Here is a 17,651-nt window from a genome sequence, read left to right as displayed (position 1 = left end):
GGGCTGACAAGATGCAATGAGGCTGATCTGATAAGAATGTAGAGTATATAAAGCACTGAGTAAATTGTTGGTTCTACAGGAAAAACAATAATAACAATAATAATAACAATATTAATTTGCTAATAGAATAGAGCATTTTCACTTTGCCTTAGACTAATGACCAGGTAGAAATATACTTTACAGAGAATATCCAATCATGTGTGGGAAAATAAAAGGGGGGGAATTTTTGCTTACACTATTGGATAAAAGAAACCAGCAAAGGGGAGATTTACTAAAAACTGTAGAGTGTAAAATCTGGTACAGCTGTGCATGGTAGCCAATCAATTTGCAGCATCAGCTTGTTCAATAAAACCTGGAAGCTGATTGGTTTGGATGCACCAGATTTGGTAAATCTCCCCCACACTCATTCACTAATCTAAGGGGGATTTCTCTTGTAAAGTGATTTTGTACATTAACCCCAGTATGGCCAGTATTTGTTTTTATATACAATGTAATCCTGATAGAGAGCCATAACCACCCACCCAGCAGGTTAGGATCTGAGTGTGAAATGAGCCCCCCTCCCCTCCCCCTTGTCTCTTTGAGGAGTCCCCTAGGGCCCCCCATACTGTCCTCCGGGGCCGGTCCCCTCAGCTCCCTCCATAGAGTACACAGGCCAGAATGCCATCACTGTCCCGGCCGGACACGGGACCCCCGGCGGGGAGGGAAGGGGCGCTTTGTGTACAATGTACACTGAGCTCTGAATGAGCCCGGCCAAGGCGGCTAATGAAGCGCACAACCCGGCCTTCATGTCGGTCCCTACACACAGCGCCGGGTCCGGAGAACCGCGGACCGCTCCGCATTGCGCCCCGCACCCCGCACTCGGCCGCTCTGCGCTCAGAGCTTCGCTTCTGATTGGCTATCGAGCCCAGCCAGGCTCCAATGACTGTCCGCACCGCACATCAGACACGCTGAGCATTCGCCCACATCAATCAGGACACGTTGGCCGGTTGGGGCTTATTCACAGCTGCCAGTTCGAATCCCAAAGCCGGCCTGTTGGAAGCCGCTATTCACCAACACTCATCACATGACCCAAAAGAAATACAAAAGAAACCATAAACGATCGAGATCTGCCGATCGGCTTACCTGGTCTGTGAGGGTGGCCGATCTGGTCATGTCTTCGCTGTCCGACTTGGATCCCCCTTCCCTGTCCTCTATCACCAGGTCTATGGGCATCTTCCCTTTCAAACAGCTAATATACCGATGGCAGAAATTGTCGCAGAGTTCGTGTACCTGCTCCAGCCGACAGAGACACAAACAGAAAAAGAGGCAAAATAAATAAACAGTAAAAGCCGGCAGATGAGATCATAACCACCCCGAGATCGGGACAAGTGACAGCAGCAAACTGGACGGGTCGGGGCCGGCCAGTCCGACAACACCCTGCCACCATCCCCAGGAGACCCCAATAACTTTCCCCCCTTTTTCCTTTTTTTTCAGCTAAAATAGAGATATCCTGGAAAATTGACACTGACAAGATGATTCACAAGCTACAACAAATTCAACACCCGTGTTAAATTCATCTGCTCCCGGGGCTGTGACCACGAGAGAGCTGACCTGCATGGGTGACATTTAAAGTAAACTATTTAATTTCATCTAGTTATATCATCACAGGGGCCGTGGAGGGGCAGCTCAAGGCTATGGAGGGGGAGGGGAAGGGGGGGGGGGGGCAGAGAAAAAAGAAAACAGCAAATACTTGGCTAGGATGACAGTGATGGGCTCTTTAAGACCTACAGCCTTAAAATGATATTAGAAGGGTTTTAGGGTGCAATCTACATTTATACATCAATGGGCAACCTTATCAACCGAAACCTTAACGTGAAACCAGAATCTCACACACACACATATAGACAAAATATTTGGCTATGCTAACAGCAATGGCCTCTTTAAAAGAGAATTTATTACTACAAGGATGCATCCTAAATATATAACAAATTGTAACTATACAAGGATGAGTATATATATATATATATATATATATATATATATATATATATATATATATATATATATATATACATGGTTCTGCAAGAATGCAGGATAGATAGATAGATAGATAGATAGATAGATAGATAGATAGATAGATAGAGGTATAGATACGTATATACTGGCAAATGTTTGGCTATAGTAACATAGTATAGTGATTGGCTCTTTAGTACAGAAGCCTTAAATCCTCTCTGCAAGGGTGCAGTATATATATATATAAAGATATAGATATATCTATATACACACACACTGACAAATGTTGGGCTATGCACCCTAGATATAGAAAAAAATATCGTATACAAGGATTATATATATATATATATATATATATATATATAAAATCTGGAGAAAGAGATTTGCACATGGTTGGCTATGCTAACAGTGATGAGCTCTTTAAAAGAGAAGAATATATATATATATATATATATATATATATATATATATATATATATATACACACACACACACACACATTGCACACATTGACAAATGTTAGGCTGCACATCCTAGCTATAGAAAAAAAAATGGAATTATATACAGGGATTATATATATATAAAACATAATATAAATGTATAGAGAGATACATTTGCACGTTTGGCTATGCTAACAGTGATGAGCTCTTTAAAGAGAATTATTATATAATATTATGTATATACATATATATATACACACACACACTTTAGCAAATGCTGCTAGGCTATGTATCCTGACTATAGAAAAAAACCATAATTATACATGGATTATATATATATACATATATATACATTGGAAAATGCTTGGCTATGCTAACAGTGTCAATCTCTATAAAAGAGAAGCCTTAAGATGATTCTGCAAGGATACAGTAATGTATATATATATATATAACAAGCACATTGACTATGCTAGCAGTGATCTCTTTAAGACAGAAGCCTAAATAATTCTGCAAGGATACAATATATAATAAGCACCTAGTCCAATACTCAGCTTTGTTGACAGTGATGGGCTCTTTAAGACGGAAGCCTAAAAACAATAGTATAAGAATGCAGCCTAAAGAAATATATGTGAAGAGCACACTGGCACATCCCCGGCAATGCTGACAGCAATGGGCTCTTTAAGCCTTAAAATGATACTACAAGGATACATCCTAAACCTAACAGCAGAAGTAAATAAGCAAAAGAGAATCTTTGAAAAAAAAAAAGAAATCTAAAGCATTGGATTCAGGAGCTTTACAGTGCTTTAATATTTAAACCCGAACAGAAACTGAATAAATAAAACGAAAAAAAAAAGTCTCCAAGCTTCGCATACAACTTTTATGGCTGGCATCAAACTGCAATACCCTTTATTGCTCAAATGCAAAACAGCTAGTAAAATCACATTATCATCCTTCTCCCTTCAGCATTCAGGAATAGTCCCAGAGTGGAGAAGCTGATAAAACCAGCTTTGCTTTGTCTCTGGAAAAAAAAAAAACTCGCAGCAACATCCTGAATCTCACCCCTCCACTTTTTAAGCTTTATTTTATTTTTTATGTCTCGAAAACCCCCATCTAGCGCTCCGAAATGTTTGGCTGCCTTCAAATGCGGATAAATGGCTGGAGACAGCACAGAATGCGCAAAAGCCAGAGGAAGGTATTAAAAGGAACACGAGGCCTGGGCTGTTTGTGATCCTGGTTCTAGTAGCTGAAATCGCAATTAAACTGAGAAGAGCAATGGATTCCGTGATTGGTCTTGACACTAATTACACAGAACCAGAAATAAAGACATTTATGCAAATTCACTATTAGCTGGAGCTTGTTACTCCCATCTCTGCAGCTTGCATTACCTTTTCTAACTCCAGCAGATGAAATCGTAATACTTGGATAGCTTGGATCATCTGGTGGGGAAACAAAAGCATAAATAAAATACTAATAAAAGTGTAGACAACAAAACAAGGCATACTGCAGTACAAATGCCTTGGAAAAAAAAGAAAGATAGAAAGAAAAGAAGCAAGTCTGGATAGTTTATATCATCTGGGGGGGGGAGGGGGGGTAAATAAAGTTCTAATAGAGGTGCAAACAATAGAAGAAGGAATGTTGCAGTAAAATTGAGAAAAGAGAGAAAAGAAAGAAAACTTGAATAGTTTGGATGGGGGGGGGGCATAAATGAAGTTCTAATAAAAGTGCAAACAATTGAAGAAGAAATGCATCATTAGAAAGAACGAGAGAGAGAGAGAAAGAAAGAAAGAAAGAAAGAAAGAAAGAAAGAAAGAAAGAAAGAAAGAAAGAAAGAAAGAAGGAAAGAAAGAAAGAAAGAAAGAAAGAAAGAAAGAAAGAAAGAAAGAAAGAAAGAAAGAAAGAAAGAAAAAGAAAGAGAGAAAGAAAGAGAGAGAGAAAGAAAGAAAGCTTGGATAGTTTGGATCACCTGGGGGATGGGGAGCATAAGTAAAGTTCTAGGTGCAAACAATAGAAGAAGGAATGCTGCAGTAAAATTGTGAAAAGAAAGAAAAAGTGAAGGAAAGAGAAAGAGAAAAAAGAAAGAGAGAGAAAGAGAAAAAAGAAAGAGAGAGAAAGAGAAAAGAAAGAAAGGAGAGAAAGAAAGAAAGAAAGAAAGAAAGAAAGAAAGAAAGAAAGAAAGAAAGAAAGAAAGAAAGAAAGAAAGAAAGAAAGAAAGAAAGAAAGAAAGAAAAGAAAGAAAGAAAGAAAGAAAGAAAGAAAGAAAGAAAGAAAGAAAGAAAGCTTGGATAGTTTGGATCACCTGGAGGGGCATAAATAAAGTTCTAGGTGCAAACAACAGAATAAAGAATGCTGCAGTAAAATTTTGAAAAGAAAGAAAGAGAGAGAAGGAGAAAAAAAAGAAAGAGAAAAAAGAAAGAAAGAAAGAAAGCTTGGATAGTTTGGATCACCTGGGGGGAAGAGCATAAATAAAGTTCTAATAGAGGTGCAAACAATAGAAGAAGAAAAGGTGCTGCACATTTTTTTTTTTTAAAAAGTAAGAGAAAAAAAGAAAGCAAGAAAGAAAGAAAGCAAGAAAGAAAGAATTTTCAGCACACGTTTCCCTAACAATGTATTTGGCTCTGCTAATGTGACTGATACAAAATCAGCAGAACACAATCCAGACTCTTTCAATATCAAGTGAGTTCAAATATAAATCCAGTGCAGCAAATGGTGTAGGATTTCTGGCTATCTTTTTTATGCCTTTCCATTGAAATCCCCAAATAGTGGGGGGCTTTTGATGTGTTTTCAATCTGTTTGTCTACAACTCTTGGGGGGGATGTGATAGCAGAGAGAGAAACACTAAAGGATTTGACAACCCTAAATAAACCAAGAAGCTGATTACTGCAGTCACTTAGTGGGTGTCATAAAAAAAGGCCATCTCATTTACTAAGAAGCGCAGAGCTCCCTTCTGATCACTGTGTAATTTACTTAGACCAAATTGTTACACTGTATTACTTGTAATTAAGAGCTCTGTGCCAACTAAACAAGCAAGTAACACGACATAGAAGAAGAAAAAAAAAAGGATTTTGTCACTTCTTACCAAATTGTCCAATTCCGGGTTTGAGGAAAACAGGGGTTTTTCTGCACGAATCTGAAGCCACATAAAGGGGAAGGGGTGGGGGGTAAAAAAAAAAGAGTTTGAGTCCCACTGAACAAAACAGCAGCAGATCTAAGCAGCACCAGGCTGGTGTATGAGAAGTATATAATACTAGTGTGTCTAATAGACTGACATTCCATCTGTCAGGGTGTCTATTTTCCCCTCCGATTAGGTAGGACATTAATAATAATCCCAGATCATCTACAAAGCGTTGCTCAATAACTGTGGAGGGGATCAATAAGGCATCCTGGGTTCTGACGGGTCAGGACAAAGTTTATGTGTGTGTGATCTTTATTATAATGGTGTGTGTGCTTGCTTGGTGGTAGTGTAGCTTGCATCTTGCATTGTTTGGCTGACCTGTTTGGCGAACACTGCAATGTCTTCATTGAAAGACTCAGAGGAGCACACATCACCGCCTGCTACTCCAGGTTCTCGGGGGGTACAAGTAGCTAGTTCACATTTTTCAAAAATCAGTGCTAACAGAGGGAACAGGGGGTGTCTGCAAGAGAAGCACAGCAATCAACAAAAATAACACACATTAAAAAAAATAAATAAATAAAACAAGGACTAGCTGTACAACAAGCTAAAGGGCTGTCTGTGAAAAAAAAAAGAAAAAGAAAAAAAAAAGCCACATGATCAAGAGGACAGATGCCCCCTGCCCCTCCCAGCTCAATGCTGCTCTCACCAGGGCAAAACACCAGAGGCCCTGGGCAAAGACAATCAGCACACACAAGACACAGACCAGCCTAGCACTCCAATGCAATTAGCCTTCGCTCTCTTTCACTATTCAAGGCATAAATAAACCATAGTAGAAAAAAAGACTGGGAGATCTCAGGCTCAAATGCACGGATGGGGATTTTAAATGATACGATAAAGCAGCTAAATCTACTCCTTAAAATATATATATAGAGAGAAACAGCCTAATGATTTTAGAATCCTTCCAGTAATCAGTAGGTAGGCAATCAGTTAATAAATCTTTACCTAAAGGGCAGACGAGAATTTGGATTGCAATATTACATTCTTCAAAAAAAAAAAGTTAAACTACTGAATTTTATGTCACCTCATTTAGCACACGCCATAATGCCTTTTTCTATGAAAACGGAGCTAAGTCTTTTAATATTTTAATGCGGCTAAATCAGGTACTCTGAGAAGGAGGACAGGGAATTCCATTAACCTTCTAACTCAATTAAAAGTGTTTAAAGTAATTTATTCCATTTCCTGCGTAAACTGCAGGCTGCCTCTATGGAGCTAAGGGGTGGGAGAGGAGAGGGTTTTGGGCAAGTGGGGGGCTGAGATGGGCTAGCATTGCCCTGCAAACTATGCGTTTAAATAAACTCCATGGCTACAAAAGATTAGGAGTCGTAAGCGACAAATTAGGGAGATTACACGTGTTTTCACATTAACCAGAGCGTGTTGTTTTAATTTATTTAAGCCCTTTCAAGACATCTATAGCAAAAAAAATAGAGCTACTCTAGCACAACAATGCCGTGTCTATTTAGGAGACAAGAACGATTTAAAAAATACAAAAAAATTAAATGAGCAAAGCCCTTGTCATAGGCAGGCATGCATGTGAACATATATAGGCTCTTCAAACACTTACACGTTATGTAGCTTGTGTGCTTGCATGAGGAAAGCTATTTTTATTATTTTCATTTAATGTGTCATATATGTGTATACATATATTTTTTAAATTGTATTTATGATATATATTATACATTTTATTTCTGTATAATATATATTTTTCTCATTTATGTAATATATATATACAATTTAACATATACGTGTATACTTTTTTTATCTTAGTTTTTATTTATGATGTGTATATATATAATCATATATATATTATTTCCATTTGTGTATAATATATGTGTATACACATTTTATTTTCATTTATGTAATGTATATTTAATTTTTAAAAATTGTCATTTATGTGTAATATATGTGTATACATATATTTTTTATTTTATTTTTTAATTTTGTAATTTTCTTTATTATTTTCATTTATGCATGATATATATGTATACTTTTTTTAATTTATGTATATATATATATATATATATATATATAAAATTTTCTTTTATGTATACTGTATGTGTATACATATATATTATTTATTTTATTTTTTAATTTTGTAATTTATTTTTATTATTTTCATTTATTCATAATATATATGTGTACATATTATTTGTGTGTGTGTATATATATACATATATATATATATATATATATATATATATATATATATACACACACACAATTTTTAATATATATATATATATTTAATTTCATAATCTATCTTTTATTCTTTCTATATATATACTATTACATACACACAGCACACATACAACACGCCTATATTGCAGAATGCATCCATAAATACACTTTTCTTGGCAATATAGCCCCATATTCAGTACTGCCAAATGGTTAACTACCCCCATCATTATAGCTAATTCTGTTAAAAATAATAATTAAGGTTCATTATTATTTTTATACTTATTTTAACGTTTATCTTCTACCTAGACTAAAAAAAACCGAATAGTAATAATTGTGGAGACATCTAACAAAATAGACATGCACGCAGTCAGTTTGTGATATTTAATTTGCACTTCCATTGAACTCCTTGTAAATGAACTCCTAAGTTGCCATCAGAGCAATGATCGTGAGATCCAGGTCTGATGGTTGGCAGTACAGACAGTAGAAGTTTGGTGAAGTTTGCAGCAGTGTGGTTGCAGAATGTGATGCCAGCAGTACCTACCCATAAATGGAATCTTTATCTCTCTTCAGAGCGTCATTGACTGAAGAGCCCATGCTGGGGGGCATAGCGTTGGTGTGGGCCGTGTGCGGGTATTGGTGGGAGTGCAGAGGTGGACCGTGGTTCAGATGGTGAACGGGCTGCATGGATCGAGCAGCATGGGGATCCCCATACATGGAACTAGGTATCCCTACTCCATCCATCCCACCGTAATGGGGCAAGTCGTCGTACTGTATGGTAGACAGAAAAAACACGATCAGCAAGCCAGGAGACAACTGAGGAGCAAGGCAGGGCAAATGGCGAGGCCTCCAGCTGACTTCATCCCCTCCAAGGAGCGGCTTCCATTATGGTGGCTCTCAGGATCTTTTCACTTTCTCCAGCCCCGTCTTGGAGGATTAGCATTTGATTTCATTAGAGATCCCCCTAGACTGTTCACAGGGAAGACCAATGAAAATCACAACAACTGACACTGTCTCATGGCTAACAGTTGGCAAAGCTGGAGATGAAGCTTACAAGGGGCTTGACCATTCAACACTCCTGTGCCAAAATGTTCCCACTGGGCCAACTGGGCCAAGGGTAGAACTAAAGTGACCAGGAGGAGTGTGAGCATGGAGAGAAAGTGGGCACACTGCAAACCCTAGCACATGGGATGGATCCAGAAATCTCTGGATGTACATGTACCCCATAGGGAGAGGTCTGTAGACATCACATGTACCCCTTACAATTGTATACATGTACGCCTGTGTGTGTAGCCAAACTATACAGAACTTAGCCAATGTGATTAAAAAAAATCTCTGGATGTACATGTACCCCACACAATTGTATACATGTACGCCTGGGTGTGTGTGTGTAGCCAAACTATACAGAACTTAGCCAATGTGATTAAAAAAAATGTCTGGATATACATGTACCCCACATGTATATCCATGCAATTTTACACATTGTCATTTATTCCTATGTGTGCAACTAAAATATACAAACCAAAGCATAACCAATGTGATTAAAATATGTCTCTGCATATGGAGAAGTCTGAATACATCACACCCATGTACCCCATACAGTTGTATACATTTATACGTGTCTGTAACTAAATTGTATAAACTACAAAACGTAGCAAATGTGGTTAAAAGTGTTACTATGTATATATATACCCCATTGGGAGAGGTTGGTGTACATCACATGTACACCATACAATTTTATACATTTTATATGTGTGTGTGTGTTTGTAACTAAACTATACAAACTACAAAACTTAGCCAATGTGATTAGAAAATGTTAGTATGCATATGCACCCTATAGAGATAGGTTATATATATATTGCATGTACCCACAATTTTACACAGATATACCTACATTAGTGTATGTGTGAGTGGGCATGGAACTTAACTACACAAACTGCAAAACCTACCAAATGTGATTAAACATTGTTTGTATGCATGTGTGCCCTATAAATAGTTGTGTACACAATGCATGTACTCCATGCACACATATACCTATATTTGTGTATAAGTGTGTATTGTATGTGTTCCTCTCTATACAATTATTTATATATATATATATATATACACACTAGTATACAAACATACAGAACATGTGTAAGAGTGTATAAATAAAAAATAAATTAATGATGGAAAACACATGCATACATTGTATTTGTGAATATATATATATATATATATATATATATATATATATATATATATATATATATACACACACATAAATAAATATTTGTATACAAGAGAGAGGAGTTAGAAACTGAATAAGTGGTTGTTCTTGTATATATGTGTTTGTATAAATATATAGGTTCTCTAAAAAAAAAAAATAAAAAATATATATATATATTTATTTTTTTAGAGATAGATAGATAGATAGATAGATAATGTAACACAAACACTATCTGTGCCCACACAACTTCTACACGTGTGTGTACATGACAGTCTAAACTTTTGAACGTTCCTGCTCTTAGCTCAATCATTATAAAGCATTGCCACTTTAAATTTATTCAATAAATATTTTTATTATAATGATGATATGATAAGTTGGGCACCCTGACACATCCTGTGTACACTACAGTTGTCATTCCTTGTGATCATTCATATACATTAGTAATGACAAATATACAGCGTTCCAATGGGGAGAAATGAGTGATCAGTGGATGGGGATATTAGTAAATAGTAATGTATGGCGGTGACACCTGGCTGGAAATGAAGTGTCAGCGAGACCCCAGCTTTCTGTTCCAGACAGCCCAGTGGTTGAGCTCCCCCATTATGCAAAGTTTAATGGCTTTTAATCAATGGAACGCTCCTGATAATATGCACATATTAACAATAAATGGCAGTAATTAAGATTACTTGTCTAGGTGGAATAGAGCTTCTTTGAAATGACAGATCGGAGAGAGATTAGATCTGACTTCCCATTAACACTCAGGATGGATCCACAAACACATAGACAAGTCGGATTGTTTGCTGGCTGCTCGCTGTCAACAGTAAACACTTTAACAATGCTGTTTGGACAACACATACATTTCAGTGTGTATATGGAGAGCTCTGGGCTTCCAGGGATAAGTCAGCATTGGAAATGTGTCTCCCAACTTGTCGACTGGGAAAAAGTTCCTGATGTTTAGGAACTGTATATAGGAGGAATGTGTATGCAATGTGTGATAGATCCTGTAATACACAGATATATGTATACATATATATATATATATATATATATATATATATATATATATGGACTGTGTACACATGCAATGTATGATAGACCCTGAAAAGTATATAGGAGGACTGTGTATACCTGCTATATATATATATATATATATATATACATATACATATACTGTGTGTGCATGCAATAGAGAGTCCCTGCAAAGTGTGTTTTGGTGTATATATATATATATATATATATATATATATATATATAAACTTTATTGGCCAATTGGCCAAGTATGTACAAGTGATTTATCTTTAAACTGTGTGTGTATATATATATATAAAAGTACATCTACCCTTCCCTAGTTCTATACTCCCATGCATTAAACATGAACTGCCATATGACCCTTAAGCACTTTTGTTACCCAAAGACATATAGCAGCCTACTGTATCCATATCTTGTTATGTTGTATGTTTGAACTGAACCTCAAAATAAATATATGCTTGCAAAAAAAACACAAAAACAAAGAAAATGTGTGTGTGTGGTTTATATATCTATCTATCACAATCAGCTTTATTGGCCAAGTATATACAGACATAAAGGGTAAAAATAGCTCACAGTGTGTGTGTGTATATATATTATATATATATATATCAGCTTTATTGGTTAAGTATGTACAGTCATACAAGTGATCTGTTTTCAGTTTAAAATATATGAGTGTATATATGTATGCAATATGTATATAATGGCCTATATGCTCCTGTAAAATGGAAAAAAAAAGAAAAGTGAAGAGATCTTCCATGGCAATGTTGTTGAGCCTCTACCCCCCAGCCACGTTTCAATCACACAGATGAAAAGTTGGAGAAATGTTTCAGGCACAGCACCTACCCTTTGAGCCATCGGCCTTCCTAACTCCTTCCTACTTCACTTTGAAATATATCCTATTTAAGGCCAGTGTGGATGAGAATCAATGACGCCACTCCAGGGAAAAAAAAAAAGAAAAAAAGTAAAAAAAAAAAAAAAAAAAAAGAAAAAGTCGAAATTAAATCCCTCTTTAAAGTTTCCAGTGTCTTGAGAATTTCAACCAAATCTTCAGCTTCTTGGAGCTCCTTGAAAGAGCCAAATAATTCAGCATGGAACTCTTTCCAAAGACCCAGGGTGGTGGTGGTGGAAGAATTTTTTTTTTACCCCCCCCTTTTCCTTTTTTTTTTTTAAATGAGTTTTTAAAAGTCGCCCTGGAAGGCAGCGAGCAGCGAAAGTCTCATGGCTCTGTGCCACTTCAGCTGTCAATCATAGGCGAAGCTTGTCAGAAGGTGCTGAATGAATGATGATGATCCGGCGGGCGAGGTGCTCCGGTCAGAAGCCCTGAAAATAGTGTCCAGATGCAGAATGCAGAAGGCTGAGCGGCGGCGGCGGCAGGAGGAGCAGCTCCTTCTCCTTCTCCCTTCAGCGTGCTCCTGTGTTTTCTCCTCTAGCTCTCTCTCTCTCCCTCTGTGTGGATGTGGAGATGGAGAGAGGGGGAGAGAGAGAAAACGTCTGAGTTCGCCTTAAAGAAGCCCCGATCGATGCTGCTCGCTCCCAGCCCCGCCGCGCGTGTGATGTGTGAGCTGCACAGGCGGAGAGCTGGGTTTGGACCAGAATGCTGGAACCCGGAAGTAGTGGTGGCCATAACAGGTCGCGTCTTACACAATGCAATGGGCTGCATCGACTGGCTCATGTGGAGAGGGAGGGGAGGGGGGGAGGAGGGGGAGGACATCCCAGACAGGAGAAGCATACATTACTCCAACTAAAAATAAAAAATAAAAGAGCAGCTCTCCCCTCCTGCAGCAGGTTATGGCTTCTCCCTGGCTGCAGATCACTTTAAACCCTTCATTTCTACTTTATTACAACTTGGTACAATGCCCTCCCCCCCTTCCTCCCCTCCCCCTCTTCCCTGGCCCGTCACTGTGGACACCACACTCTATGGACTGGCACTCTGTCATTCATTCCAGGCGGCACTGAGGAGGATGAAGTACAGAGAAGTTCATTCAGCCGCTGCGCAGAGAACCCCCCTCCTCCTGGCGCACAGTGAGCTAGCCCAAATCTCAGTAGGCAGCAGTAGAGAAGCTCCCGACCAATGGGCGGCCGGCGTGGCGGAGGCGGCTTTGCATTGGTCGGAGGGAGAATCAATTATCAAATAATCGATCAGCGGGGCGCGCTGGGGGCTCTGCGGGGAGTTGGCGAGACTTCAGCGGGGGAGAGTTTTCTTCCTCCTCTGGAAGCCCAGCATCCCCATCAGCGGCGGGAGGAGGATGTGTCCGCGCAGTGCTAGTGCCATCGTCCCCGCTGATCCCCGCTACACATTCCGGTCATCATCCCAACTACACACCCCGGGCATGCCGGTCATCGTCCCCGCTCATCCCCGCTACACATGCGGGTCATCATCCCAGCTACACACCCCGGGCATGCCGGTCATCGTCCCCGCTACACACCCGGACATGCCGGTCATCGTCCCCGCTACACACCCGGACATGCCGGTCATCGTCCCCGCTACACAGCCCGGTATTCTTCCCGCTACACAGCCCGGCCATGCCGGTCATCAACCCCCCTACACAGCCCGGACATGCCGGTCATTGTCCCTCCTACACAGCCCGGACAAGCCGGTCATCGTCCCCCTTACACAGCCCGTATATGCCGGTCATCATCCCCGCTACACAGCCCGGTATTCTTCCCGCTACACACCCCGGACATGCCGGTCATCATCCCCCCTACACACCTTTGACATGCCGGACATCATCCCCCCTACACACCCCGGACATGCCGGTCATTGTACCCGCTACACAGCCCGGCCATGCCTGTCATCATCCCCCCCTACACACCCCGGACATGCCGGTCATCATCCCCCCTACACACCCCGGACATGCCGGTCATCATCCCCCCTACACGGCCCGGACATGCCGGTCATCATCCCCCCTACAGGGCCCGGACATGCCAGTCATCGTCCCCCCAACAATCAGTGGGTTCACCTTCCCACCCTGTCATCTGTATGCCTGGGACTTCTCATGGGGTTTGGATCAGAACCATAGAACCCCCCGGCCTGCCTTACCCGTGTCCCGGGGAGCCCGCACTTCCCACCCCCCAGGAAGGAGCTGTCATCAACAGGGGAGGCAGCAACCTTGCCAGCAGGGAAGGGGTTACATTGAAAGTCACTTTTCTCCTTTGTTTTCGTTTTGGATGAAGTGTAGATGGGTCAGATCCCATTTTATTGGAATTGTTGTCACCACAACAGGAACAAGGTGTTTATCATCCAATGGGGGTCACTTGTTCCATTGACAGCTGCAGAGATCTCTCCCTCCCTGCTTTCTCAATGGGGTCGATAGGCTGCTCACTGTGCAAGGGAAGTTTCCCTGAGATTAGTGAATGAGGTGACTTCTGCTGACTTCCAATCATGTGCAAGAAAAAAGACTGGGGGGATTTACTAAGGGCTAGTTCACACTAGATGCAGTCCAGTGCGTTTTTTTTCTGCCTCAAAAATGCATGCACAGTGTTTTCCATGTATTCCAATGGCCCTAGTTCACACCAGTGCAGTTTCCCAAACAGAAAAAAAGGAAGAACATGCTGCATTTTTTCTGCACAGAACCATATTGGAACATAGCAAACTGCATCAAACCTGCACCGAAACGGAGTGTGGTGTGAACTGTAAGCAAAAACGTATTTGGAATGAATCCGGAGTGCGTTTTTGTAGTGTGAACTGGCCCTAAAACTGGGGCTCTCAGAATCTGGTGCAGTTGTGGCAGCCAATCAGCTTGTAAGGCTTCCCATACATTTACAGTATATAGGTTTACCAAAACCGTATAAGTCTAGGTTCACACCTATGCGTTTTTCCGTTGCGTTTTGCAGAAGCGCACAGCAGTCCATTTAACATGATTTCCTGAGATACGTTCACATTTCCAAGTTTTCACCCGGTGCATTTTTTGGAAAGGGTCAGGGACTTCTTTAAATGCAAAACATTGAGTTTTTGGTTCTATAGACTTCAATGGAGACTCTGCAGAAATGCATGTAGTGTGTTTTTGATGCGTTTTATTCTGCCCAGCAACAAGCTGAAAAAAAAAAGCAAAACGCAAAAAAAATGTGTCAAACACGCAAACTGCATAGGTGTAAACCTAACCTAAAGCTAGCTTCACACCTATGCAGTTTGCGTTTGGTCAGTTTCTGCAGTGCTTTTTGTGGAGCGTTTTTTGATGCATTTTGCAGGGCGGGGGGTTCCAACTTGTTGCTGGGCAGATAAAACTGCAAAACGCATCAAAAATGCATACAAAATGCACTACTTGTTTTTTCATCTTCTCTATTGAGGTCTATAGGACCAAAAATGCAACGTTTTGTGTTTAAAAAAGTCCCTGACTCTTTCAAAAAAACGCACCGGGTGAAAACGTGGAGATGTGAACCTGTCCCATAGGAAATCATGTTAAATGGACTACTGTGCGTTTCTGCAAAACGCAATGGAAAACGCATAGGTGTGAACCTAGGATAATAGGAGGTCAACTTGAATACCTTCAATTTGTATGCCATCAGGCAGGCCCTTACACTACATAGTTGAAGGTAAATCTAAAGGAAATTGATTTAGAAAATTGCATAATGTATGGCCAGCTTGTTCAATTAGACTAAATCCTGGAAGCTGGTTGGTTTCTATGCAGAGCTGCAGCAGATTTTTCACTCTCTTGTTTCAGTAAATTAACTCCCATACTAAAACTGGAGAGAGCAAAATCTGGTGCAGCTGTACATGGTAGCCAATCAGATGTTACCTTCAGCTTGTTCAATTAGGCTTTAGCAATAAAAGCTGGAATCTGATTGGTTTCTATGCAGAGCTGCACCAGATTTTGCACTCTCCAGTTTTAGTAAATAACCCCCATTGCGTGTTTTTTTATTTTCTTTGCAAAGTGAAAATTCACCAAATTCATGAAGATAAGGGAAATTTCCACTGCAAAGTGAACAGCCTGTTTTCCTTTACTAAATCCACCCCTATAGGTATAGAAGTGACACTGGTCCTAAAGAGGACACAGGGCACAACCCTTCCCTACTCTATAACAAAGTTCTGGCTTTAGATAGATTTTAAAGGGGTTTGTTAATAAAGGTTTTCACCCAAGATTCACACATTTTCAAATTAAATAGTATGTGAAAACGATGTGAAAGTTGTGCAACTCTTGGGTGAAAACAATGATGAAGTTAGATGTCTTGTAGGAAAGATTGTGACTTTCCCTTAGTGTGTGAAGTAGTTATGTTTTTAATTCTCTTTCTCCTAAAGATGTTGTCACTAGAACAGGAACAAGGGGGAAATCTTCCAATGGGGTCACTTGTTCCAGTGACAAGTGGAAGAGATTTCATCTCAGTACCTGTTGTGTCTATGAGTGATGTGACAGTAATTGTCCCCAATAGGAGGGGGGGGGGGGGTTCGTTTTTTTTAAACCTTTCTACTCTGTTAGAAAGTCTGAGCTTTAGATAGACTTTAAAATGTCCATTAATAAATGTTTTCACTATGTACACATTTTCTAATCTTAGGGGAGAAATGTGTAAATCGTGAATCTTGGATGAATAAATGAAATTCTAAGGAGGATATTTACTAAAACTGGAGCACTCAGAATCTGGTACAGCTGTGCATGGTAGCCAATCAGCTTCTCACTTCAGCTTGTTCTGTTAGGCTTTGACAATACAACCCAAAAGCTGATTGGTTTCTAAGCAGAGCTGCACCAGTTTTTGCACTCTTAATTTGTAGTAAATACCTTCCTAGGGGGCTTAGATGACTAGGTAGAGCAGACCCTGATTTACCCTCAGTATATGAAGTAGGAAGTTAGGTTTTTGCTCTATATCCGAAATTGTTGTCACTAAAATGGGGTAGGAGGGAAATCTCCCTATGGTGTCACTTGTTCTTTTGACAACTGGGGAGATTTCCTCTCGATCCCTGTTGTGCATATGGGTGTAGAAGTGAATTTAGTTGTCCCCAATTGGACCCAGAACTACAAATGACATAGGGGTTAACCCTTTCTACTTTCAATCCCTGTTGTGCATATGGGTGTAGAAGTGGCTTTAATTGTCCCCAATGGGACACAGAACTTCTAATGACATAGGGGTTAACCCTTTCTACTTTCAATCCCTGTGCATATGGGTGTAGAAGTGACTTTAATGGTCCCTAATTGGACCCAGAACTTCAAATGACATAGGGGTTAACCCTTTCTACTGTCAATCCTTGTGCATATGGGTGCAGAAGTGACTTTAATTGTCCCCAATAGGACCCAGAACTACAAATGAAATGGGGGTTAGCCCTTTCTACTTTCAACCCCTGTGCATATTGGTGTAGAAGTGACTTTAATGGTCCCCAATAGGACACAGAAATTCAAATGACATAGGAGTTAACCCTTTCTACTCTCAATCCTTGTGCATATGGGAGTAGAAGAGACTTGAATTTTCATTAATAGGACACAGGACTAACAATGACATATGGATTAACTTTTTCTACTCTATAGAAAAAAAGTTTTTGCTTCAGATATACATTCAGGGGTCTATTTATGCACATATTTTATAATTAAACTGTATGTGAAAAATAATTGAATCTTGGGTGAATAAACAACACTGATGGTCTTAGATGACCAGGTAGAGAAGGCTGTGAATTCCCCTAAGTATATAGGCAGTAGATCACAATGGAGAATTC

General features: G+C 39.8%; 1 protein-coding gene across 2 annotated transcripts in view; it reads right to left on the bottom strand.

The window, feature by feature from the left end:
• MEIS1 (Meis homeobox 1) overlaps nt 1-12,631 on the bottom strand; it is a 193,318-nt gene extending 180,687 nt beyond the window's left edge. For both annotated transcript variants that reach the window (XM_089675382.1, XM_089676087.1), the window contains exons 1-6: nt 11,858-12,631; nt 8,321-8,547; nt 5,923-6,064; nt 5,509-5,559; nt 3,818-3,868; nt 1,123-1,269 (exon numbers count right to left, since the gene is read on the bottom strand). In XM_089675382.1, coding sequence (XP_089531508.1) covers nt 1,123-1,269; nt 3,818-3,868; nt 5,509-5,559; nt 5,923-6,064; nt 8,321-8,547; nt 11,858-11,869 — 630 coding nt within the window. In that variant the 5' untranslated portion in view covers nt 11,870-12,631. The remainder of the gene's footprint in view (nt 1-1,122; nt 1,270-3,817; nt 3,869-5,508; nt 5,560-5,922; nt 6,065-8,320; nt 8,548-11,857) is intronic.
• Between the last annotated feature and the right edge of the window lie 5,020 nt (nt 12,632-17,651).

The sequence above is a fragment of the Staurois parvus genome, unplaced genomic scaffold, assembly GCF_062004578.1.
Source record: "Staurois parvus isolate SC_StPar_1 unplaced genomic scaffold, SC_StPar_1.0 ptg000001l, whole genome shotgun sequence".
Classification (NCBI taxonomy): domain Eukaryota; kingdom Metazoa; phylum Chordata; class Amphibia; order Anura; family Ranidae; genus Staurois; species Staurois parvus.
Note: the sequence above shows the minus strand (reverse complement) of the source record. Positions and strands in the feature narration are given on the sequence as shown.